Source organism: Urocitellus parryii, chromosome 5 (genome assembly GCF_045843805.1).
Source record: "Urocitellus parryii isolate mUroPar1 chromosome 5, mUroPar1.hap1, whole genome shotgun sequence".
Taxonomy (NCBI): Eukaryota; Metazoa; Chordata; class Mammalia; order Rodentia; family Sciuridae; genus Urocitellus; species Urocitellus parryii.
Genome location: NC_135535.1, coordinates 25,023,475 through 25,049,635, shown reverse-complemented (window position 1 = coordinate 25,049,635; position 26,161 = coordinate 25,023,475). Strand labels below are relative to the sequence as shown.

General features: G+C 38.2%; 2 protein-coding genes across 6 annotated transcripts in view; both read right to left on the bottom strand.

The window, feature by feature from the left end:
* Positions 1 to 12,600, bottom strand: part of Nr2c1 (nuclear receptor subfamily 2 group C member 1) — a 57,109-nt gene extending 44,509 nt beyond the window's left edge. For 3 of the 5 annotated variants that reach the window (XM_026396950.2, XM_026396974.2, XM_026396985.2), the window contains exons 1-2: positions 11,558 to 12,003; positions 1,976 to 2,049 (exon numbers count right to left, since the gene is read on the bottom strand). In XM_026396950.2, the coding sequence (XP_026252735.1) occupies positions 1,976 to 2,029 (54 nt within the window). In that variant the 5' untranslated portion in view covers positions 2,030 to 2,049; positions 11,558 to 12,003. Of the gene's footprint in view, positions 1 to 1,975; positions 2,050 to 11,557; positions 12,004 to 12,387 lie in introns of those variants that run through there. The other 2 variants (XM_026396966.2, XM_026396960.2) reach the window with 2 other exon arrangements.
* A 6,039-nt stretch (positions 12,601 to 18,639) lies between these two features.
* Fgd6 (FYVE, RhoGEF and PH domain containing 6) overlaps positions 18,640 to 26,161 on the bottom strand; it is a 112,162-nt gene continuing 104,640 nt past the window's right edge. The window contains exons 19-21 of the mRNA XM_026397582.2: positions 23,523 to 23,651; positions 21,688 to 21,836; positions 18,640 to 18,781 (exon numbers count right to left, since the gene is read on the bottom strand). Of these exons, the coding sequence (XP_026253367.2) occupies positions 18,745 to 18,781; positions 21,688 to 21,836; positions 23,523 to 23,651 (315 nt within the window). The 3' untranslated portion in view covers positions 18,640 to 18,744. The remainder of the gene's footprint in view (positions 18,782 to 21,687; positions 21,837 to 23,522; positions 23,652 to 26,161) is intronic.

Below are 26,161 nucleotides of genomic sequence, written 5' to 3'. Positions count from 1 at the left end.
TTCTGCATCTATTGAGATGATCATATGGTTCTTATTTTTAAGTCTATTGATGTGGTGAATAACATTTATTGATTTCCGTATATTGAACCAGCCTTGCATCCCATGGATGAATCCTACTTGATCATGGTGTATAATTTTTTTGATATGTATTTGAATCCGATTCGACAGAATTTTATTGAGGATTTTTGCGTCAAGGTTCATTAGAGATATTGGTCTGTAGTTTTCTTTCTTTGAAGTGTCTTTGTCTGGTTTCGGAATCAGGGTGATGTTGGCCTCGTAGAATGAATTTGGAAGTTCTCCTTCTTTTTCTATTTCCTGAAATAGCTTGAAAAGTATTGGTGTTAGTTCCTCTTTAAAGGTTTTGTAAAACTCTGCTGTATACCCATCTGGTCCTGGGCTTTTCTTACTTGGTAGTCTTTTGATGGTTTCTTCTATTTCCTCTATTGTTATTGGTCTGTTTAGGTTGTCAATATCCTCCTGACTCAATCTGGGCAGATCATAAGACTTAAGGAATTTATCTATGCCTTCACTATCTTCTATTTTATTGGAGTATAAGGATTCAAAATAATTTCTGATTATCTTCTGTATTTCTGAAGTGTCTGTTGTGATATTGCCTTTTTCATCCCGTATGCTAGTAATTTGGGTTCTCTCTCTTCTTCTCTTCGTTAGCATGGCTAAGGGTCTGTCAATTTTATTTATTTTTTCAAAGAACCAGCTTTTAGTTTTGTCAATTTTTTCAATTGTTTCTTTTGTTTCAATTTCATTAATTTCAGCTCTGATTTTAATTATTTCTTGCCTTCTACTTCTTTTGCTGTTGTTTTGCTCTTCTTTTTCTAGGATTTTGAGATGAAGTATGAGATCATTTATTTGTTGGTTGCTGGGCCTAACCTCCCAATGGGTCGCAGGTTCGCCTAGCTTGCAGGCACTGGGGGAGGGGCCGGTTCCGCTCCTCAGCAGGCCGCTTGGCGCGATCTGCAGGTGGTCACAGTCCCTCCTACCTTGCATATACTGGGGGAGGGGACAGGCCTGCCCCTCAGCAGGCCGCCGGACCTGTCCTACTGGTGGGTCCTGTCCATGTTCCCTGCAGGCGCGTGTAGCTGTTCTGTGACTCCGCAGGTTGCTGGGCCTGACCCGCCCGCCCGTGGGTTGCAGGTTCGCCTAGCTTGCAGGCACTGGGGGAGGGGCCGGTTCCGCCCCTCAGCAGGCCGCTCCGCCGGATCTGCCAGTGGTCACAGTCCCTCCTACCTTGCAGACACTGGGGGAGGGGATTGCAGGTTCGCCTAGCTTGCAGGCACTCGCTCTATTTGTGTAATATAAATTGAATTGCATTCTGCCATCATATATAACAAATTAGAATTAAAAAAAAAAAAAAAACCCATATTTGACTGTGGGAATAATGAGCCAAAATAACCGCCACAAAATACATCATTTAATAGGTACCTTTTGCTAAAGAATAGGATAAAACCATTTAAAAATAAACTTGTAGCCAGGTGTGGTGGTACATGCCTGTAATCCCAGCTACTCAGGAGGGTGAGGCAGGAGAACTGCAAGTTAAAGGCCAGCCTGGGCAACTTAGTAAGACTCTGTCCCAAAATTTAAAAAATAAAAGAGGGTAGAGATACAGGAAAAAAAAAAAAAGTCATCTATACGGTCTATACTGACATAGAATAATTCTTACAGGTCTATCAAGACTGACCTCAGATTTTGCACCCTCCAAAATGCATCCCCTGGTTAGGTCCTCACCAACTCTACACTCTCCATTAGTTGTTTTTCTTTTGTGCTCTCCAGAACACTGCACAGGTTATCTATCATATTCTTATACTATATTGTGACTGATTATTCAACTAACTCTCAGAAGACTGAAAAGCTATCTTAAAGTTGGGGGTATAATTTATCTTTGTACCTTCAGAACTTAGCATATACACTTAGCATAAATAATAAAAGTTTGATGAGTCAGTACCCATCGTAGACGTACCTCTCCCATCTGTTGTTCAATAATTTGATGTGCAATTTCTTCTATGGTTGCCATGATCTAATTGTCAAAATGACCTGCCAAAAATAAAAGACACATACTTTTTTTTACAATGATACCCATAAAAACACATTTATGGGGAAATTTATAAACTTAAGATTTGCTTAAAAGTAACTCAGTTGGGTTGGGTGGAAGTAGAAGAGAGCAGACAAGATTGGTCTTGTTTTGACAACTGCTAAACATCTTATCAGCTGGTGACTTTCTGCTTTGCATGTTCTGAAATGTCTATTGACAAAACTATTCCAGCACCAACAATTTACTTTTCAAATAGACTAGACAGGAGAACTTTGAGTTGTAGTTTATTAATTTAAATAAAGGCAAACCTGTGAACAAACCTGATAGTTCTTTTATCAATATTTTATAAAAAAATTTATAAAAACTGATAGTTGATTCAATACATTAAAAAATTTCCCAGGTTGGGGTTGTGGCTCAGCAGTGAGCGCTTGCCTTGCATGTGCGAAAGAGACCCTGGGTTTGATCCTCAGCACCACATAAAAATAAATAAAGGTATTGTGTATACACACACACACACACACACACACACACACACACACACAATCTCTAGAATTTTGAAACTCTTCTTTAGTGGCAATTTTCTATACATATTAAGGTTAACTTGAATTTAATGCCTGTCTCCAAATAAATTTGAGAAACTGAAAGAAAAAAAGAGAAACTGAAACATCCATGGCTTGACTTCAAATTAAGGTTAACTTGAATTTAATGCATAACTGTCTCTCAAATGAATTTGAGAGACTGAAACATCAATGGCTTGACTTCAACTGTATTTTCTCTACATTTTACAGTCAAGATTCAAAAACTTTGTGATTTTATCTTATACATTGTTTGTCATATATTTACTAATATTCTCCAAATATAATTACTATTAGCTGCCAAATTACCTGAATTGTTTTTATCTTTTTTTTCAGTTGTAGATGGACATAATACCTTTATTTTATTTATTTTTATGTGGTGCTGAGGATCGAACCAAGAATGCCTCACACATGCCAGACTAGCATATTATCTATCACTCAGCCCCAGCCCCAGCCTTGAATTGCTTTTTTCTTTTAATTATTTAGAATATCTTAAGTTTTAATTAGTTATGCTAAAAGCAATATTCAATATTTAGCTTCATTATTCAACTCTCTCTTACTAGATTGAACAGGAGTAGCCCTAACTTCTCTGGAACCATCAGAGGAGGAGACAGCCCTAGCATTCTAGGAGTAGTTCCTTCTGAGCTGTTGTGATAGTGTAGGTAGCCTTGACAACCTCTGAGACACCCTTGGTGTCATTCTTCCCTTTTAATAAAAAGACAACAATGTTTGTAGCTAGATAATTATACTAGTCTGTTCTGCAATCTCAGAAGTCCAATAGTCTTTTTCATCTCATCACTGTCCCCTTGAGTCTAAGATTGGTAGCATTTCAACAACTCTACTAGTCTCCCATGCAGTTCATGGAATCCAAAGACAAGAGTCCTCTGCAGATCTTTCATGGATAATCATATTTCTACGCTATTCCCAGTTTCAATGAGATGGCTGCTGGATCTATAAGTCGTATACCCCCAATCTCTTGAAAGATGGTTGTTCAGGCACAATCCTTTTTTTAAAAAAACATTTTTAGTTATAGATGAACACTATGCCTTTATTTTATGTATTTTTTTAATGTAGTGCTGAGGATCAAACCCAGTGCCTCACACCGCAGACAAGTGCTCTACCACTAAGCCATAATCCTCAGGCACAATCTTGACAATTGCTCCATAACATGCTTTATGGATCTCTTTGTGTTGGGGGTTGGGGGAGTTACTGGGGATAGAACTCAGGGATTCATACATACCTGACAAGTGCTCTACCATGAACAATACCTCTAGCTCCCACTTTCATATTTTTCACAGTAGGAATAAGCTAAGAATTTTCCAAATCTTCAAGATGTCATTTCCTTACCAAAATCCTTTTTTTAAAAACAATTTTTAGTTGTAAATGGACACAATACCTTTATTTATTTTTATGTGGTGCTGAGGATTGAACCCAGTGCCTCACACATGCGAGGCAGGCGCTCCACCACTGAGCCACACTCCAAGCCCACCAATTCCTTTTTTGCTGGGTGTGGTGGTGCATGCCTGTAATCCCACCAACTCCAGAGGCTAAAAGGAGAAGATCATAAATTCAAGGTCATCTGAGGCAATTTACTGACACCTTGTCAAAATAAAAAAGGGCTAGAGACAAAGCTCCATGATGGAATACCCTTGGGTTCAATCCTCAGTACAGTAGGGAAACAAATAAATAAAACCTTTTCCAGTTTATCTTTCCTCTTAAACTTTACTATAAGCAGTAAGGAAAAACCAGACTGTGCCTTCAATATTTTGCTTAATAATATTCTCATGTATGCTTCCCAGTTCACCTCTTACAAATTCTACCTTCCACAAAACACTAGAACACAATTCAGCCAAGTTGTCACTTTATAACAAGAATCATCTTTCCTTCAGTGTCCAGCATGTTCCTCATTTCCATCTGAGACTTCACAAGAAACACCTTTAATGTTCACATTTCTATCAACCATCTGATCATGACTTATCTCCAAGATGAGAGAAACTTTCTCTACAGCTTTCCTCTTTTCTTCCTGAATCCTCACCTCTGTAATATAAAATATCCATATTTCTATCAAGTCTTTTCAAGGCAACCTAGACTTTTTTCTACCACATACCTCAGATCTTTCCTAGTTTCTACCTATTACTAAGCTCCAAATTTTTAGATATTTCTATCCATTTCCCAGTATCTGGAGACATAAATAATTATGAATATATCCCATAAAGAACAACAACAACAAACTATACCTGGAAGGAAACATAAGAAAATGGTTACCCAGGGTTCAGTCCTCAGTTCTGAAAAAAGAAAAAAAAAAAGGAAGAAAAAAGGATATAATGACCACTTCCAAGAGGGTCATTATTTTTCACTGAGTAAGTATTTCTTTAAAATTTGCCTACATGTAAGAATTACACATGATTATTGCTTGCTTACTTAAGTAAGTGTATAAATAGGAAAGCCTGAATTTTAAATATCAGTTCAATTATAACAACTGTGCTAAAACTTTTTTTAAAAATATTTATTTTTTAGTTGTAGCTGGACACAATACCGTTATTTTATTTATTTATTTTTATGTGGTGCTGAGGATCAAACCCAGGGCCTTCCACATGCTAGGCGAGCGCTCTACCTCTGAGTCACAATCCCAGCCCAATTGTGCTAAGATGTAAAAAGAAAAAATTGGGGTGTCAACATACTTTATATACAGAGATACAAAAATTGTGGTATATATGTGTATTAAGAATTATAATGCAAAAAAACCCCACTGATGTGGCTGCATCACTAAAAATGATAAAAAATAAAAATAAAAAAATAAAATAAAAATTGAGGGCTGGGAGAGAGATGAAATAATCATTGTTAGGATAACAAGCAGAGCTGACCTTGGAGAAAACTAGAAAAAGAAGACACAATCAAGTATCTTCTTCTCTATTGTCAGCTTCTATGTTGGTAATTTTCAAATTTGTAGTAAAGAATGAAATGTATTCTTATTTCAATGAAATGAAAAGTATTCTTACTTCAATTTTTAAAGTCCTAGTAATGGATTCTGATTAGCCCAGTCTAAGTTATGAGCTTATGTCTAGGATTAATCACTAGGTAAGCCAGGAAAAAAGGTTACTGGACTAGGCAGCTTCCATTTTTGGAAGGAATAGGCAGCTTCCATATTTGAAAGGCCCATTTCTCAAATGATGAAGACTAGCACAGACATGCTACTGACTGTATGAATTCAGCCTGACATGACTGCAGCCACCCTAACTCATAACACCATGACTGCCCCAGAGTAACCTTAATCAGTTTTTCCTGCAGTTTTCCATCAAATTATACATAAGACCTTTAGAGTCTGGTATGTAGAAATTTACAACTGGTCCCTAGCACCATGAATATACCTGACTCTTTGACAAGAGCTTAAAATAGGCCAGGTAATTTCCAGTTTGGATGAAGTCACTTCTGTTTGAACCAATATATACACCCCTATTTCTGACCCAAATTATGCAGATTCACTGGACCTGCTACAGCCTAAGATCAGCCTTCTTCAAGTCCCTCAACTGACTGCTCTCTGTGAAATCCTGGATCATCTATCTCATGGCATCTTGGGGCTCACTCTCATATACTGGGACTGGGTAGTTCCAGAATGGCCAGGCAACCACTTTAATTTGCTTCTACTACTGATAAAAGAACACCACTAAACTACTCAAAAACTTAATTTGCTATTTATTCCAATTTTCTCTATTAGAGAAATCTCAAAAAGAAGTGAGGATGGGGGATGAAACCCCTAATAAACTACTAAATATTGTTTTGGGCTTCATTTAGATCAAGGTCCTTTAATTTCTTGCTTTCTGAGTTCTTTAGTAAATAATAACTTTAATTTAAGAGGTATGTTGTATTAGATAATCTCCAAAGTTTCTAGAGAATTCTCAGAATTTTCCCCAAGATAAACATACCAGACTCCTCCCTGCCTTAATTGGTAAAAGGGCATAAGTAGTGATGGTAAGGCAGCTTTGAAATTCTCAATACTAAAAACTTGAAGATTGATTGGATGCAGGGGTGCATGACTATAATCCCAACTACCCAGGAGGCTGACACAGGATTACAAATTTGTGGTCAGCCTTAGTAAGACTATGGGACAAAATTAATTAAAATGGGAACTCAATAACACAGACACAGTTTTTAATTTTGTCTAGGGAAAACTTAAGTAAATTATTGTTAATGAAGATAATAAAAGAATTTTAAAAAAATCAAATGAAAAAAAGCAAATGAACATGAAAATACGTATTTCGTGTGTGTGTGCGCACGCGCACACTAGTTATAATATAATGAGTAATTTATCAAGATCTCCAGGACACTGTTGATGTTCTAGCACTCTGAAAAAAGCATATCTAGGATCCCAGCTACTCAGAAGGTGGTACATGCCTGTAATGTCCCTTTTCTTTTCTTAAATTATCTTTATTTTATTTTTTATATGGTGCTGAGGATAGAACCCAGTGCCTCACGCATGGTAGGCAAGTGCTTTACCTCTGAACCAAAACCCCAGCCCGTAATGTCCCTTTTCTACCATCAACATGGATGACTTGTGTCCACAAGAATAGACAAATTATAACCAATCTAGTCTCCAAGTTTCTTGACCTCAAAACCTCATATGGTTCAGCTAACTGCTACTTGAATACTTTGCAGCCAGACTGCTCTGGCATATAGATCTTGTTGGGCTCAGAGGGGCATGTTTGAAATGTCAGCAACCCAAGAAGCTGAGGCAGGAGAGTCACAAGTTCAAGGCTGGCCTGGGCAACTTTCAAGACCCTCAGAAACTTAGCAAGATCCTGTCTCAAAAAATAAAAAGAAGTGGGAATGTAGTTAGTCATAGCACTCCTGGGTTCAATCCCCAATACTCTTAATATTCTTCACAGATTTCCCTTATCTATAAGGATCTGAGATGTCATTTGTTAAACTACACATTCTAGCTGTACATATTATTGTAATTCCTTGAGTTTAACCATGTTGTTTCATACTGCCACGTCTTTGCTAATGGCTTTTCTCTGTACCATAAATACCAGGGAATCAGTAGATCAATACTTACTTTCCAAGACTAATTCAGCACAAAAGATGAGGCAAAACAGGTATTCTTTACAGATAGCTGGTAGAAAACTAAACTGTTTTAACCTTCCTAGAAAAGTAATTTGCCATTGCACATCAAGAACTTTAAAAATGTTCAAACTTATTATCCAACAATTTATTCTACAGTCTTGCATTCAACAAATACTCATTGGGCACATTTTATAGGCCAGGAAATTTTCTAGGAGATGGGGATACAGGAGAGGATCTTAAACACATCAAGGCTATGGCTGTAGCACAGTGGCAGAGCACTTGCCTATCATGTGTGAGGCACTGGGTTTAATCCACAGCACCACATATAAATAAATAAATAAAAATACAGGTTCATCCACAACTAAAAAAAAATATTAAACAACAACAAAAACAAACACATCTTCCCCTTGTTACATTTATGTTTTGGTGGGTGAACAGAAAACAAAGAAATAAATAAAATACGGTATCATCACCTAGTCTTGTTTCTGTTGCAAAACAGAACACCCAAATTTGGATAAGTTATAAAGAAAAAAGGTTTATTGTTGGGTGTAGTGGTGCACACCTGTAGTTCTAGGAGCTCAGGAAGCTGAGGCAGAAGGATCTCAAGTTCGAAGTCAGCTTCAGTGACTTAGAGAGGCCCCTAGTGAGACCCTGTCTCAAAATAAAAAATATAAAGGACTGCGGATGTGGCTCAGTGGTTAAGCACCCATGGGTTCAATCCCTGGTACCAAAAAAAAAAAAAAAAAAAAAAAAAAAAAAAAAGTTTTACTTAGCTCACTATTCCATAAAAAGTACTGAATTAACAAAGTGTTCCCTAAGTGAACGGGAGTAGTGTTAAAGATGATCAACCCTAAAAGAGGAGGTCCCAGGTAATCTATTAGAAGAGACTTGAGTTACTGTGTTTTTACCAGCCTGAGAGAGAAAGCAAAACACATGAGAATGCTGTCTTTACTACTCCAGAGCTAATTAACAGAAGGCACAGAAACCTACATCATCCCTTGTTCAGTTACCTTCACATCTTTCCCACAGAAATAGATTAAAAAAGAAAAAGCCTATGATATAGATGGTGCCATCCTTTTTCATTCAGATTAGGAAACTTAACATTGCTTTTTTTTTTTTTTTTTTTAAAGAGAGAGAGGGGAGAGAGAGAGAGAGAGAGAGAGAGAGAGAGAGAGAGAGAGAGAGAGAGAGAGAATTTTTAATATTTATTCTTTAGTTCTCGGCGGACACAACATCTTTGTTGGTATGTGGTGCTGAGGATCGAACCCGGGCCGCACGCATGCCAGGCAAGCGTGCTACCGCTTGAGCCACATCCCCAGCCCCTTAACATTGCTTTTTGACTCAACTTCTATATCTGATACGGTTAATTTATTTTCCTAACATCTGCTCCTTGTCCCCATTCTTTCCAGTCCCACTCCCATACTCAATATAGGCTACTATCACCCAAAGCACTATTTTGCAATCTTTGTATTGTGACCTGTTTATGCATGGGTAAATTAATTTAGTAGACCACAACTAGAATAGAAAGAAGAAAAGAAGGGAGAGAATCGAACACAATGCATAAAAAATATATACTATATAGAATATAGCATATCAGATTTTTAAGGGACAGAAATCCTGAAGAAAACTATTTCAATTTGGTATGTGGTATGTTGTCATAAGATTTGAAAATATGATATAAAATAACAATTCTCTTTTCTTCTGTGGAGGTGGAATGGGTCCCTTTGAAGATCTGATGGAGTTAAGGTTTCCCCAGCAGAAAAACCCAAGTTCACATTCATTCATACTACAAACCATTTTAAGTGCTATAATTTTCAAAAAAATAGCCCAAGAACCCCAACTTAGGAATTCTTGAGGTAAAATTTTGGGAGTTGATTATATATAACTGAAACCATGGAAAGGACAATCCTAGATAAGGGGGATTTCTATTATTCCTGAATATACCATTTTGATTTCCTCTTCCCTCATTTAAATTCAACTTGACCTTTGAGATTTAGTTCCAACACTTTTTTACCCAATTTTTCTTTCTTCTTGCTTTTTACTTTTTGCCCTTTTCCTGTGGTACTGGGGATTAACCCAGGGCTATAAAATAATGCTAGAAGTGTTCTCCCACTTAACTATACTCTCAACCTTTAAAAAAAAAAAAAAATATATATATATATATATATATACATATATATAAAAAAAATATATATATATATTTAGTTGTAGATGGGCACAATATCTTTATTTATTTATTTTTATGTGGTGTTGAGGATTGAACCCAGTGCCTCACACATGCGAGGCAAGTGCTCTACCAATAAGCTACAATCCCAGCCCACTCTCAGCCCTTTTAATTTTGACACAGGGTCTCACTGAGATGTCCATGTTGGCCTCAAACTTGTGATCCTGTTCTGCCTCTAGAATAACAGAAATTATAGGCATGTGCCACCACACCTGGCTTACCCAATATGTCTAGATTGGTGTAGCATTCATTGTGTACAGTAAGATTGTTAACAAGGATTCAGGAAGAGACTTCCATTAATTACTAACATGTAAAATTTTTATATAGAGTTGCAATTTTCTAAAGATGGTTCCTAAAATATTTGGGGCTGGGGATGTGGCTCAAGCGGTAGCGCGCTCGCCTGGCATGCCTGCGGCCTGGGTTCGATCCTCAGCACCACATACAAACAATGATGTTGTTGTGTCCGCCAAAAAATAAATATTAAAAATTCTTTCTAAAAAAAAATATTTAAAAAGACTGTAGGTCATATGACTCAATAAAGGCAAAAAATTCATACATATACCATTACTATGGTATATGTATGCTGTTTTTTCTTTAGTCTTTCTTATTTCCCTTGGATAGGCATTATATACTTTGTGTGGCACACACCATCATAGGTTTCTCAGGAAACATTGACTTGTGTCTTCCTCAAAACCCTTAAGATACCAAAATGTTCTACAATGAATAATGAAATGAGTTACATTTCATGTGATACCCTGCACCCCTTGGATAGCTGGGACTGAACTCTGGGGCACTCGACCACTGAGTCACATTCCCAGCCCTATTTTGTATTTTATTTAGGGATAGGGTATCATTGAGTTGCTTAGTGCTTCACTTTTGCTGAGGCTGGCTTTGAACTCCCGATTCTCCTCTCCCAGCCTCCAGAGCAGCTGAGCTGGAATTACACCTGTGTGCATCTGGGGCCCAGGGTTCAAATGGTACTTTTTTTTTTTTTTTTTTAAATACGTGGTGCTGAGAATAGAACCCAGTGCCTCACACAGGATAGACAAGTGTGCAACCGCTGAGCCCTAGCCCCTTCCCGTGATACTTTTTATAACAAACAGAAAAATTTTTGTTAATACAATGAAAGCAACACTGTTAAGATCTTTCAAAATTGGTGTGGAAGCCATAAAGGAAGCAGGACTCAAGCTGCTGCCTAGGAATGTGAACTTTGGTCACCTCTATACTTTGACCACAAGACTCTGGAATGACCACAACAACTGGAAAATTACATTATACTCACATATTCAAGATGCATAACAAAATATTATTAGACCCTTGTTTTATGGGCCTTTTTACTAAGCATATATGTTCCTTTTTGTATCTTTCTAGTTCATTGAGCCCTTGTTTTTTCAACATTCAACAACTCACGTAAGTGCCCACCTTCCTTGAAACACGGATTCAGAGCTATTTGAATATGTGTCTCCCCAACTGCAAATTTCTAAGACCCCAAAGTTCTTTTTCTTTTCATTGTCTTGAGTTGAACTGATCCACAATCTCTCTCTCAGATCCAACAACTGCACATATAAACCAAAATCAAAATCAACCGTGCATCTCCCAACACACAAGTAGACAATGCTAAAATAACCTCAAAATCCGAGGTATACTTACAACTTCCGGGGAAGCAAAAGCCCTAAAGACCTTAACTTCAAGCCTGCTTTTCTCTTCCAGTTACTTTACACGCTGACCTACTTACTGAAGGTTACGGAGCGAGTTGGCAACATTTGTATTTCATAAAGTGATGTTTGCGAGAGTTGGAGGCAGAGTTCTTAACAAAAGCGCTACTGGTAGCTTGGACATGTCCACTGCAGAGAGGACCCTGGGCCATTCCGGTTTTTTTCTAAAACTCAGAGGTCCAAAGGCTGAGGCTACTCTCGCCTCTATTTGTCGTGAGAGAAAAGTGAAAGTGGAGAGCGCCATTCTGTCTTTACTGTGTAAGCTCGGAATCAGTCCGCGGCCACGGAGAAAGGGTTCCAGGCCCAGAGAAGGAGATGCACCTCTCCAGCTTCTCGCCCGCCGCCGTCGCCATGCGCCCTCGGCTTCCCGGGGCGGGGAAAGCGGCGGCGGTGGCGCCGCCGAGACGGAAGTTTTTCCTGTAGGTGAAAGGTCAGAGGTGCCGCGGGAGAGGGAGCGGTGTGCACCGCGCCGCTCGCCTGCAGTCCCCGCGCCCGGCCGTCCCGGTCTCTAGCCCGACGCCGCGTCCTGCCGCGACTACGGCCTCAACCTCTCTCGGGGCCCCGACGCTCCGGCCACTCCTCGCACCCGCGGCCCGACCCGAGCAGCCCGCCGCGGCACTCCGAACAGATCGGCAGGGCCGGGAGGCGACCGCAGGCTGTGCGAACGCGCTAGGGCTGCGTCCGTTGGCAGTTGGGATAGAGGGGCATTCCCGACCCCTTCCCAGGCGCCGCCAAGGCCCTGTCCCCCCACCCGGCACTTCTTACCCGCGTCTCTCCGTTGCACTAACTCCTCAGTCGGGCGCCGACCCGACAGTCCCGCTGCGGCGGCAGCTGGGTGGGGAGACGCCCCGGGAGGAGGGTTGCAGAAAGCTGAAGGGAGTGGGGAAGCGAGGCGAAGTAGGGGTAAACAGCTTTCTGGGTTTGTGTTTTTGGTGGGGGGTCAGAGTTCGTGACCCCTCCCTCGGCTCGGCCGTGAGCTCTCCAATCCACGCCTGCGCAATAACGACGTGGAGAAGCAGCGAGAGGGGGTCGTGACGTTCCCTGGGTGGAGCGGAGAGACTGGAGCAGCGCCCCTGAGTCGACCGCCCCCTGTCGGCTTGGAGGGAAATGGCTCGCCAGATCTGCTTGCCATCAGCCACTTTTACAAGTGATGCACGCCCTTTAGCATAGTGTTTGCCAAATGTAGCCTATTGAAGGCATTTTTGGGTCAATGTTTCAGATTTGAGTAATAACATTAACCGACTAGGATTTATGCAGTTCTATTTCTAATTTCTGGAAAACTAGATTCCGGTAAATGCTCTTACTTTACATTCTATTAGAGAACAAACAATATATCCCAGATATTTAAATTTCCCTTAATATAACAATCTGAGGCAGAATCAGGTAATAAAGAAATAGTAGAGTTTACTTAACTATTGTGCATAAAGAAATAATAATGACTAATGGAGCAATAATATCACTAGAATGTTAAGTTTCTGATGGTGTATTTCAAGTACGCGAGACAGTCAATACCTGCTGGCCTCAAGATTTGTGAAATGAAATGGCACTACCAGAACTTCACATTCTGACAGTGGCTGCTTGTGATAGGAAGCCCGGCCCTGTCTTCAAAGTACTGTGTAGTTTAAACTTTAGAATAAGCTCTCCTTGAAATTTCTTCGGCATTTAACACAGATCAGCTATAGGAAAGCAGGCACAGATTCAGGGTGGAAAGCCATGTTAGGTAAAACAAATATAGAGGAGAGTGGTGGCCCACACTTGTAATCCTAGCTACTCTGAGGAAGCCAAGGCAGGAAAATAAAAAATTCGAAGCCAGCCTCAGCAACTTAGCAAAACCCTGTCTCAAATAAATAAATAAATAGGGTTGTGAATGTAGCTTCTGGTGATTTAGCATCCCTGGATTCAATCCCTATTACTGAAGAAAAAAAAATAACTGAAAAATGGTAGGGTTTAAAAGACATCACACCAGTAGTAATATTATAGTAGATTTATTTTGTATAAATATAATACATATTTACTTACAATGCTAATTTTTATTTATAAATGATCTGTATATGGACAATAAGATACAAATTATAGTCACTTTAAGTAGAAAGTATTATAAATAAAAAAAATAGTTTTTCAAGATTGGTTCTTATATGCTATGACCAATTCCTATTCCAAAGGAAAAGGAATTTGATATTTAGGTTTTTTACTAACTCTATCTTTAAAACAAAATTCTAGCAGAAACTATCTCTTATATGGGAAAGTTTATAGATAATATTTTCCTTTAGAAAATTACATTAAAAGTTTCATAGACAGGAGCTGGGGGGTGTGACTCAGTGGTAGAGCAATTGCCAAGCATGTGTGAGACACTGGGTTCAATTTTCAGCATCACATAAAAATAAATAGAATAAAGGTATTGTGTCCACTTACAACTGAAAAAAATTTTTTTAAGTGTCATAGACAACAGAATGATGTGTACTGGAGACACTTTAGAGATCCATAAGCAGGAATCCATGTCAACAACAAACACTATTAACTTCATGCAAGTCACTACACCAGAAGTGGTGGGGCAATCTCAAACAAGAAAAGTTGCTCTCAAGGACAGAATGTGATAAGAATCATATGAAAGTTTATGAACTATAAGACTATAGGAGCATAGAGGAGAATCTACTCAAACTGAACAAGGAAGAAAGGACTAGAATCAACTGTTATAGAGAAATATGGGATAAACAGGCAAAGATGGGGATGAAGTATAAAGGAAAACAAGAAGAAATAGTGTGGACAGAGACAGGCTGGATTGTATGGTTCCTGAGGATTGGTGCTGAACCACTGGGAATGCCAATGAAGTCTGCAAGAGTAGGAATGAATCAAGACTGGAATTATGCTTTAGAAAAATTGCTCAGGCAGTGTTTAAAACGGACCACACAATGAAGGCAATGAAGAAAAACAAGTGTGTTTTTTTTTAAATAATTTTTTTCCAGTTCTGGGGATTGAAGCCAGGGCCTCTCCCATGCTAGGCAAGTGCTTCACCCACAGAGTTACATTCCCAGCCAAGAAGAAAAGTTACTGCAATCACTAGGAAGAGGTAACAAGGACTTGGGCCAGTCCTATGCAAAAACAACAGCAGGACAACGAGGAGGAAAATGATACAAGAGGAATTACAGAGTCGTTTTTGAGATCTGGAGCCTCATGTGTTATCTTTCTATTACAAAGGAAAATAAACATTTGAATAGGAAGAAAATGAGTTCAGTGTTAGTTAACACAAAATTTAATCTGCTCGAGGACTCATGAAGATATCCCAACAGGCAGTTGCAAACGTGGCCTTGCAGGATAATGGAGAGAGTAGTGTATGGTCTAAGTTAGAACAGGGAATTAGGTTATGTTTAAATTGTTGATAAGAATTCTGTTCTACTTTTTCAGTTCAATGTTTTCTCTGAAAAGACCCAAGGAAGTACTGTGGGAGAAACCAATATATAAATACAGCATCTGCCTTCAAGGAGTGTACAGTACAGTCAGAGAAACAGGGTTTACCTCTCTGAAAATCATGGTAACTATATTTGACTATGATGAACCTCAAACTTCAAAACCTTAACAATGGAAGCATATTCAAAGACAATAACAACACATGCTGTGGTAATATTTATATTTTAACTAAACTATTAAAATAGGAGGCTTTCCCTTCTAGGTATTCTTCTAGCCAAATATAAAATATACATTTGGTTAACAGAACTATAAAGTCTTCGTCACTTAGTAATATCATTATAAATTATGATTAATCAAGGGTTTGTCTGATGTTCTCATTTATAGAAATGTTGCTGGGACAGGGGATATAGCTCTGTGGAAGAACATTTGCCTAGTGCAAGGCCCTGGGTTTGATCCCCAATACCCACCCCCCACCCCCCCCCAAAAAAATAAGAGCTTGTTGCCTAGGCAGGATGGTACATACCTGTAATCCTCGCAAATCAGAGAACCGAGGCAGGAAGATCACAAGTTTGAGTCCAGCCTGGGGAACTTAGTGAGCCCTGTCTCAAAATCAAATGAACAAAGAGGGGCTGGGGGGGGCGTATCTCAGTGATGGAGTACTTGTCTAGCATGTGTAGGCCCTGGATTCAATCCCAATACAACAAATATAAAACAGCAAAAATCCCCACACAAAACAAAACAAAAAACTACTAAATATTCAAACATCCAGTTGGAGAAGAGGGAAGTATGTATCTTGGGCAGCCAAAGCACAGTAGGAGGATATTGGCTACATTAGAAAACAGGAAAAGAGATTGGAAAGAGGTTCAGACAAGTGAAATCATGACAACCTTTCCATTTTCTTTGGACTCTGGTGGTCCTCTGCATTTAAAGCTGCTACATATAAAAGAAGACTGTTGGTTGGGATACTTGCAAGAATGCTGTCTTTCCCCTAGTTTAGCTGGCATCTTGTCTAGATTATTTTCAGCTTAGATATATAACTGCCTCTCTCCTTATAAACAAAAGGAGACACTAAAAAGGGTTTCATGGAAACACATATATCTGTAATAAATATAGTACTCTTGGGATCTAGAGACTTATACTTTATCCACACTTATAGACTGTACCCCATATCATTTTTTTCCTTTAAAATGTTAGCTATCAAGAGATGTTTTTAAAAATAGTTTAAAACAGATTGTAAGTAACTGGGTTCTCAGTTAGCACTGAGTGAGCCAGATTAAATAAATAATAATTGATCATCTTTAGTAAGTTATCAAGGACTGATACAGGGGGCGGGAGAGAATCTAACACTATTTAACAAACTACTTTATGGGGATGAATAATCTGATGCCTTCTATTTTATATTTTTCAAAATGGCTAAGAGAATACAGTTATACATGAGTTTCACATGTAATTAAAGTCTGTGCTAGCTTTGTATTCTCTATGTATGTTTACTTTGTGTGTGTCTGGGTGGGTACAAGAGGTTAAACTCAGGGGTGGTTAACCACTGAGTTATAGTCCCAGCTCTTTTATTTATTTATTGAATTCTTTTGTTGTAGTTGGACACAATACCTTTATTTCACTTATTTATTTTTATGTAGTGCTGAGGATAGAACCCTGCGTCTTGCATGTGCAAGGTGACTATTTTCCCGCTGAGCCACAACCCCAGCCCCCAGCCCTTTTTATTTTTTATGTTGAGACAGGGTCTTGCTGAATTGCTTAGGGCTTTGCTAAATTGCCAAGGGTGTCCTCAAACTTGCAATCCTCCGGCTTCAGTTTCCCAAATTGATGGGATTATAGATGCAAGCCACTACACTGGGCTAGTCTGGTATTTTATTCAGCCAGATGTCAAAGATAGAATAGTCTGGCTGATAATTTTTAGATCCTGAGATTTATGCCAAATTTTAAAGGCCAAGAACTCAAGGAGGAATAAGAACCCCAAATAATCTGTTGTATTGCTAAATGCCAGACAGTGCAACAGAAGGAAATATTTATTAGGCATTCATTGGCCTCCAAAAAGAATATACTAAAAATGCAGAGGTGTTAAGGTGGAAAACTTAATTTATGTGATCTTGATTAAAGTGAGCTACAAAGAAATATCAGTTTACCTGATGTGACAAAAATACTTGGGAGGATAGCATGTTAGAATTGTGTGGAAGGCTGCATAGGGATTATGACAATGCCATAGCAGGAAATAGCCAGAAAAGACTATAGCTACCAACTCTAGATCTAGTTTGTTTGCATCTAAAAGGCCCTGTGAAGGCATTCAGGATATAATTCTTTTGACTATCAGTATCACAATGAATTAGAAAATCCTTTACAATGAAGCAGAAAATTCTTGTACCCTTTAATGATACAGTCTATAGATAACCTTGCCTTTTAAGATAACTTATAATTTAAACTCAGTAGACAAAATATATATTATGAATATCAGGAACAACTTTAATCACTGTGCTGATTTCATTTTTCTTAAATTTTTTTTGTCATAGATGGACACAATACCTTTATTTTACTTATTTATTATGTGGTGCTGAGTATCAAACCCAGTGCCTCACACGTGCTAGGCAAGGACTCTACCACTGATCCACAACCTCAGCCATTGATTTTATTTTTCTATTGTTTATGCACAATTTTATGCATAAGATGGTTCATATATTAAACAATAGTATGCCAGAATTAGCAATGTAGGTGCACAGATAGTTAAAAAAAGGTATTTTTATTACCAAGGTCACATCACAAATGAAAAAGAATACTATACATTTTCAGTTGATATTGGCTTAGAATTTGTGCTTTTCTAACATGGTAATTCCAGTTCATTTTTTTTTAAAGCTCAACATTATAGGAAATGTAACACTTATAAATACCTGACTTGGGCTCAGAATTCTCAAAATAGCAGGGAATATTATATAAAATAATACTTGCCATATTTTGCTATTTAAAAAAATACTCAATTAATGAAAAGCCCATAGAGTTGATTACTTGTGTCTCTGCAAATGAAAACATCCTCATTCCTACTCACAGTTTGATAAAAGTCAGATTTCTATTCCTTTGTTATAATTCTTTGATGATTAATATTAACTCATGCCAGAAGACATACATAAGGTAGAAATACTTTAGACAATTTACTGAAATTTCATTTCACAGTTACTGAGGTAGAAACTAGCCATATATTTTTCATTGAAAGATTAAAAAAATTCATCTAACTTATTAATTCAAAGATATGCATTTTTCACCAGCATTTTTATGATAATCTTAATTTCTAAACCAAGCACCACATGGAAATTTGCTTCTTGATGTGTTTTTTTTTTAACTTACAAAGATTTGTCACTAGTGAAAATGTCACAGTGTAAAAGCAGAGAAAATGATGTGGACTGTGTCACAAATAATTAACACTGTATATAATATTAAGGTATTATGGTACTTTAGAATTCAGTGTGCATCTCAGAAACAATTCTGACCATTAAGTAAACATCACAACTTTAATAAATAACATACATGAAAAAGCAAACATTAATTAAAAAAACTCCTTATACCTAACAAAATAATTTCTTATATCTGATGAAGTGTTTGGTTGGATTTATCTTGGCAGTGTTTACTTTTATAAAATGCTTGAATTGCTTTTACTCCATTCTGATGAAATTCCACTTCCTTGGAATCACAGAAAAGATGAAACCAATACTGCTATAATATTGTGCCTTCCTGAAATGCTTCTATCCACCTGTTAATAAGAGAAATCTGTTAGATGTGTAAAACCCAGTCATCTGATATATGTGAGCACAATATGGATCATAACTGGGCCTGTAGACTGGATTACCATGACAGGATATTTAAGATCTTAGGGCAAACTAAAATCCTTGTATACATGGAACTGCCTTTTATTTGGTAATATGGTTCAAAATTTGGCCTGCCAAGTGTCTCTCTTATGATTATGAGGCAGGCGAAAGGGAACATTTCATGTGTAAAAAGTTCTATGAAGTCCCGATGCTCCCATGTAATTGGTTATGGAAGTAGCTATATCAGCAAAGGCTTTTATTACAACTCCTTTTCTCTTTTCTGGTGTTCTGACTCAGTATTAGTAAGAACCGTAGCTGTGTGCCTGCTTCCTCCTCCTTGACCCTACCAGAATTTCTTTGGATATCTCCTACCCTACTCCAGACTGGTCCCAATACTTTTCATTAAAGGACATCAATATGGCATTTAGTCCACTCCCAATTGATCAAAATTCTACATGCAATATGAAAGCTTTTCAAAATTTCACAGAAGTCTTTCCAAAATTCTTTAGTCTCAATGTTTTAATTCGACAATAAACACAGCTGTAATTATTCATTAGGCACTGGGGGTAGTTTGTTTTCCATACCTATTAGTCTTATTGCTTCTGAACTTATTTTTCCCTTTTTTCCTGAAATATAATTTCTAGTCCAGCCTGGCGCTATGGTGCACACTTCTAACTCAGCAACTTGAAGACTGTGGTAGGAGGATTGCAAATCAGCAACTTAGCAAGACCCCATCTCAAAAAATAAAAAGGGTATGGGGTTGTGGCTCAGTGGTGGAGTACTTGCCTAGCACATGTAAGGTACTGGGTTCGATCCTCAGTACCACATGAAAATAAATACATAAAATAAAGTCATTTTAAAATGTCATCTTTGCCTTATTCAAAGCTGGCGGTAGGGGTGGCTGGAGATATAACTCAGTTAGTTAGTGGTAGAGTGCCCCCTGGATTCAATCCCCAGAATGACAACAACAACAACAACAAATGGTGGTGGTGGTGGTGGTGGGGGGGGGGGGGTCCAGGCAACTATGAACATTTGAAATCACCCATTTTAATTAGTAAGAACACCCCATAATAGATTCTGGTCGAATTTCAAGGGCAAAATTTAAAAATTTTTGAATTTTGTACATAAATAGCCTATAAGTTGTAATAGCAAAACTTTTAAAGTGTCTCACAATTTTCCAGTAAAATTAACACATTTTAATATTCTGTCATGTACAAAAAATGCAATCCATATGATATAAATAGCTTCAAAGAGAAACTTACAATTTAGCTTGGATCAATTCTAAATTATAAGTAAGTTGATTTTTTTCACCCAATTACATTTAATTCTGTTTTAACAGCCTTTCAGTTAACTTAATGACTCAACTTTGAGTCAACTTAATGGTATAAGCAAAAGATCATGTATTTGAAAAGCAATAATTTTTATCGGTTTCATGATAAATATAGATGAAAATTATGAGAAAGACAATATGTTGCAGAATCTTAGGGTGATTACTATTTTGTCCAAATATTTTTTACAGAAAAAAAGAGTAAAGTAATATAATTTTAAAATATTTTTCAATACCCACAGAGAATTATTTAGAAAAACAGGGGCTGGGGATGTGGCTCAAATGGTAGCGTGCTCGCCTAGCATGTGTGCGGCCTGGGTTCGATCCTCAGCACCACATACAAACAAAGATGTTGTGTCCGCCGAGAACTAAAAAATAAATATTAAAAAAAAAAAAGAACCAGAAAAACAGCTATGCACTACAGAACATCCTAAAACTGGCCAGGGGTGGAGGGTGGGGGCAGCCTTACAGCATGGTTTTTTTAGTTGTAGATGGACACAATATCTTTATTTATTTAAAAACTTTTTTTTGTAGTTGTAGATGGACAGAATGCCTTTGTTTTATTTGTTAATTGTTATGTGGTGCTGAGGATCAAACCCAGTGCCTCATGCATGCTAGGCAAGCACTTTGCCACTAAGCTACACTGTATGTATCTGGTTAGCAGTCAGAACACAGGCAATTCTGATATGTAGATTCTAATTGCCTTAAGAAACCACCAGACTTGCTTATTCAAAGCACTCTTTTTTTTTTTTTAATCTTCAAGCACATTAAAGCCCACCGAGAAAACATGAACATACATCTCTTATGAAAAACACAAAAATGTATTTTGTGAGCCAAAGTACAACTCAAAATGAAAAAGAGGTGAACTGATCTACTTTGTTCAGCAGGGATCCTGATTTCACAAAGATACATACACCTCCTCTAATCTGTTAAACAACTTTATAACATCTAAATAAATCAAGATTCCTGTTGGAATGTTGAAGAGGCTTTCAGCTTTCACCATCTAAAATGATATCCATTTCCTTCTACTCAGTCACTGAAAACAGCATGGAGCCTCTTTACATGTTTGACCTTTTTCTCAGAGAAGTAAGTTTGTAAGCAGCTGTTTCAACTCCTGCTGTTGCACAGCATAATTGAATCACTGGATGGCCAAAGCCCTGGAATGTTTCAAGGGAAGATTCTTAGCCTCAGTGATGGAGAGGTCAGATGCCTCAGCTTCCCTTCCTCAGCAGAGCTGCACCATGCTGCTTCCTCTGAGGTCATGTGTGGACAGAATACTTTGGACAGGACTACCCATCTTCTTTTCCCATCTGTCTCCTGAAACTATTCCAGATACCCTTGCTTTCCTTTGTTTTAGAACAATTCTAAAGAGTTTGAATAATATATTAAATCTGTCTAATTTGGACCCATGGTTTAAATTCTGAGTTGTCCCCATGCCTTAAAGAAGGTAATCTTAAAGTCAATCATTTAAATAGGAAACTTGAAATCTCACATATAAAAGGAAAATAAGTCTACATTACTTACTTCTGAGCTGAGTGAGCATCATCTGCTTTGAACACATAAAATAACATGTTTTTGTGCAGTAACTGAAATACTTTAGACTCTGAATTCTCATCTTTGACTTGAGTGACAGTGAATCCTAATAAAGGCTGGCTCTCCAAAGCTGCCACATCCTAATTTAAAAATAGACAAATAAAGATGGGCTTTTAAACTGAGACACAATTCAGACTTGAGAGCTTTTGATCAATGTAGTTCCAAATTAACTTCATATACATATATCTAAAAAAATTCTATTATGCATTTTTAATTTATTCCACAATATTTATTGAGCCATCCACTCCCCACCTCCAGATACTGTGCTAGAAAATTTCAGCATGTTCACATTCATTGAATTTCACATTATTTTCACTACAGCCAAGGAAAATAAGTGACTATATTACTTTAATTTTATGGATGGAGAAGCACAGCTTGGAAAGGTGAGTTACCCAGATCCTCCTAAGGAACAGCTTGGACCCTGGAGGTTTTTCTAGGCTGTGAGAACACCAGAGGCTTCGGGTAGAAGAAAAGGACAGAATTTCAGCAACAGCTAGAAACTGTTCATAACCCAAAGCCTATTTTATTATGCTGAGGCCTGACCAATATAATCAGGGGGCTGCTGGATATGGAAAACGACAAACCCCAAAATAATGTGGCCTAGGGAGAAGGAATGAGGGAGAAGGCAATACATTGATCCTTTCCCGAGACAGTCTTTCCCAGTGACAAGACAGGCCCTGGGGAGGAGATATTTATCAAGTCTGAAATGATAGTTTCTGGGAAGAGGCCAGAACATTGATTCCACCTTAAATAAATTCTTTCCCAGACACTAACCACTAACATCACACCCTCCATTTGGCCCAGTAAAGACAGCCCAAACTGACATGCTCATTAATTAAGTCACTTCTCAGTGTAATCAATATAAGCCTAAACTCCCCCTCTGGCCCGTGGCTCATTTTCCACAAGGAAAGTGGGTCCATCAGAGGCGTCACTCCATCCCTAAATAAAAGCTGTGCTGATCCGTGAAGTTTGCATCAAGCTCAGTCCCTTTTGTGTTAACAGGGACAGTCCTGAGTGTGTCACTCAAGAGAGCTGGACAGAAAGTGATACTGGTGCAGTGGAGATCAGGAATGGTTTCTTGTTTCCCAGTGTTGAAGAACTCACACCAGAGAAACGCCAAAGCAAGTAGAGCAAGTTTTATTTAAGAAAGTGATAGAGACAGATTTCTTTAAAGAGAAGGGGGCCTTGGAGCCGAAAGCCTGTGGGCGGGGTGGACTTGCCTTTCTTATAGACCTCATAACCCCACTCTTTAATCACTGCCTTCTCTTTCTTTCCTGTGTAAGTGACTGGGAGCAGGAGCATGGAAGTTAATTGTTAGCAACCCATAGTGCAGAGGAGCACAAGAGGAGGTTAACCGTTAGCAACCCATTGTTCTCTCTTTGAAAACCAGTCCTCAGCCTCTTGACCTGACCCCCATTGTTCATTACCTACACTGACTGCCTGACCTTTGTCTCTGCCTCAAAGGGATAAGACGCTCTGCCTTTAGTGAAGTGGTAGTAGTCACCCAGGAAGACTTGTACTTTATTACTGTGGAAAATTCTTAACAGGTGAGTAAGGTGAGTAAGAGCTCTCTACTAGGTACCCATTAAAAATGACACCACCTTGCTCCAAACCAAAGCAACAAGGAGCTGGGGGAGGGCCTGGATTCTACCCCCACCAACACAAAAACCAAAACAAACAAACAAACAAACAAAAGCAGAGCAATAAAACGTACACAAACTAAAACAAGACCCCCAAATTACTCATCTTTAGATTTCACATCTTACCTCACTTGCAGCATATGTATACAACACTTTATTTTTTATGACAAACCACAAGTGTTTCCATGGTTTCTTATTGCCCTTTGATCTGTACAAATAGCCACTCATAGAAGAATCTTCTGTGTTTGCTGATACCTGTAAGTAAGCCCATACATTAATGTTTTTTTTTTTTTTTAGAATTTTTAATATTTATTTTTTAGTTCTCGGCGGACACAACATCTTTGTTGGTATGTGGTGCTGAGGATCGAACCCGGGCCGCACGCATGCCAGGCGAGCGCGCTACCGCTTGAGCCACATCCCCAGCCCCACATTAATGGTTTTTGGACAAACTGTAAAGAACAGCAAAGTTGCTTGTCATCATTAAGAATTAATAGCAATCACCATAACAACAGAATCCTTCAGAATTAAATTGTGCATTTTCAAAGTGTGCTACAATACAAATTTGCATGAGCATAAAAATCCTTGCTCTTAGAAACAAGTTCTAGAACTTTACCTATTACCATGCTTGCATGTGTGTGTGTGTGTGTGTGTGTGTGTGTGTGTGTATGTGTGTGTGTCTGTCTATCTGTCTGTCTTAGTAGGATCCTCTGTATTTTCTGGTTTGGTAGGAGAAGAAAAATAACCCAAAAGCCTTCCATTCTTTTTTCTGAAGATGCATTTTGGTACTGCATATGTTATCTACTGCTTTTCTTGCAAATATTAGTGGGAAATTATTTAAATCGTTAACTCCATTCCTGAAGTGACTTTTTGGACTTCTAAAAACCAATCAATGAATAGTAAGTAGAAAATCCCCTCACCCCCAATGAGGATCTAACCCAGGGCCTTACAATGTTAGACAAGCACTCTATCATTGAGATAAAAAGCCTGAAAATTCTATTAATGGAGGTTATTTTAAGGATCAGTCTTGGTCCCCAAACTATGTTCTGAAAGAGAAGAAGCTATTGAGGCATGGTTGGTACATGCCTGAAATTCTAGTTACTCTGGAGGCTGAGGCAGGAGGATCATGATTAGTTCAAGGTCAGCTTGTGCAACTTAGACCTGACCTCAAAATACAATAAATAAATAAATAAATAAATAAATAAAGAATGAAGATGTAGCTCAATGTAGAGTGCTGGCATAGCATGTGTGAAGCCCTGGGTTCAATCCCCAGTACAAAATCAAAAGGATGAAGAAACAGTAGCTTATTTTTGTTTTATAAAAGTTGAAAATGCACCTGGTGTTGTGGCTCAGTGGTAGAGCACTTATCTAGCATGTGTGAGGCACTGGATTCAATTCTCAGCACCACATATAAATAAAATAAAGAAGGTTCATCAGCAAAAAAAAAAAAAAAAAAAAAAATATATATATATATATATATATTGAAAATGTTCAAATTTTTATGGAAAAAAGCATCAGTGATTATAATCTGGCAATTTAAGGTGCTTTTTTAAAAAAATCATGTTTAGGATTCGCCTTATTAGAAGTGTGGCGGGCAGACTCTGTGCGTGTGTGTGGTTGTGTATGTGTGGGTGTGTTGCTGGGAATCCACATGGCTCATAGGTAAGCACTCTAGCCAGGTGGGTAGACTCTTAAGGTGACTTCCTATGATCCTTGCCTCTGACAGTCACAGTGTCGTGCTTCCTCCTATTGAGCAAGGACAGAACCTATGACTTACTTCTAATGAAAAGAATCTGATGGGGGTGGGAAAGGGAAAGACGGTAGAATGAATTGGACATAACTCTCTTATGTTCATATCTGAATACACGACCTGTGTAACTCTACATCATGTATAACCACAAAAGTGGGAATTTATAGTTCATGTATGTATGATACATCAAAATACATCCCACTGTTCATGTATAACTGAAAAGAACAAATAAAAAAAAAAGAATCTGATGAAGGTGATGGGATGTCACCTCATGATTATGCTACATTATATAAGACTCCCTCAAGCTAGAAAACCGACCAAAGAGACTTTTCCCTTTGTAGTTATGTTGAAAGGTCCACTGGCAAGGGGCTGAGGATGACCACTAGCAGGAAGCAGCTTCTTAAGAAGCTAGGCTTTCAGTCTGCAACAGCAGGGAAATGAATTCTCCAAAAAACCTGAAAGAGCTCTGAAACAGCCCCTTTCCCAGTTGAAGCTCCAGATGAGAATTCAACACTGGCCAAACCTTGATTATGGTGCTGCAGAAGTCCCAGCTAAAACATGCCTGGACTCCTGAGATAGTAAATGCATGTTATTTCAAACTACCAAAAGTTTGTGGTAATTTGTTATACAGCTATGGAAAACTATTATGGCGGGGGGGGGGTGAGAGGGGTTCTTTAATTTTATATTTGTAGTGCCAGGGCCTTGTTCATGCTAGGTAAGTGTCCTATTGCTACCCAGCCTTGTGAATTTTATTTTATCTAAATTTAAGTTTTTTATGATACTGGGAATTGAACCTAGGGATGTTCTACCACTGAATTATATCCCCAGCCCTTTTTATTTTTTATTTTGAGACAGGGTCTTAAATTAGTTGTTACTAATCAAAAATTACTTGAACTTTTGATTCTCCTGCCTCAGTCTCTCAAGTAGCTGGGATTACATGTATACACCACTGTGCCTGACTAGCCCTGTGAATTTTAAAAATATATCTTTAATTATGCATTAATGGATGAATTATATG